Consider the following 679-nt stretch of genomic DNA (forward strand, 5'->3'; position numbering starts at 1 on the left):
CAACCTCAGCTTCGTCCTCTGAATGTACAACAGCATCAAGTCCAAACTCGGTAAAATTCTCAACGAGTTCAACATCTGCCAAATCTTCAACTGCCCTCAAGTTGCTGGTAGAGTCTGGTTGTAAAGGTTCATTAACAGAAGTTCCATCCACTCGTCCTCTTGGGTTGATTTGCGTTACAGTGACCCATGGATCGTCTCTGTATGTCACCCGAGGGTAACTGATGTAGCATACCTATCAATTATACAAGGTATTAGTAAAATATAAACCATTAATTATGAATAAATTGACATACCTGATCAGCTTGCGAAGCAAGAATGAAGGGATCATAATATTGAAGTTTCCGCCGCGAATGAACCGATGTAACACCAAACGCATCAGTCTTCACTCCTCTATCTAGGGTGGTGTCATACCAATCACAATAGAATACTACACACCACAATCCAACCATACCAGGAAACTGGATTTCCAATATTTCTTCTATGTTGCCGTAGTAGACATCGTCACCAGAACAAGACGAAACACCATCATCATATGTTGTCGTAGAATGAACTTTCCTTGTGAATGCATATCCTCGCGTACAATATTTTGGATATGATTTGACCACATAGTTTGGTCCCCGCACAATTCGCGTATCCAATCATCGAACACCAAACCTCTGGCCAAACCATCATTCACCTT

General features: G+C 41.5%; 1 protein-coding gene across 1 annotated transcript in view; it reads right to left on the reverse strand.

Annotated features, from left to right (window-relative positions):
* The window catches only part of LOC106314941, a 4,515-nt gene that overhangs the window by 2,751 nt on the left and 1,085 nt on the right, over nucleotides 1–679 (reverse strand). Inside the window, exons 3-4 of the mRNA XM_013752734.1 lie at nucleotides 294–356; nucleotides 5–232 (exon numbers count right to left, since the gene is read on the reverse strand). Of these exons, the coding sequence (XP_013608188.1) occupies nucleotides 5–232; nucleotides 294–356 (291 nt within the window). The remainder of the gene's footprint in view (nucleotides 1–4; nucleotides 233–293; nucleotides 357–679) is intronic.

Source organism: Brassica oleracea, chromosome C9, assembly GCF_000695525.1.
Source record: "Brassica oleracea var. oleracea cultivar TO1000 chromosome C9, BOL, whole genome shotgun sequence".
Lineage (NCBI taxonomy): Eukaryota > Viridiplantae > Streptophyta > Magnoliopsida > Brassicales > Brassicaceae > Brassica > Brassica oleracea.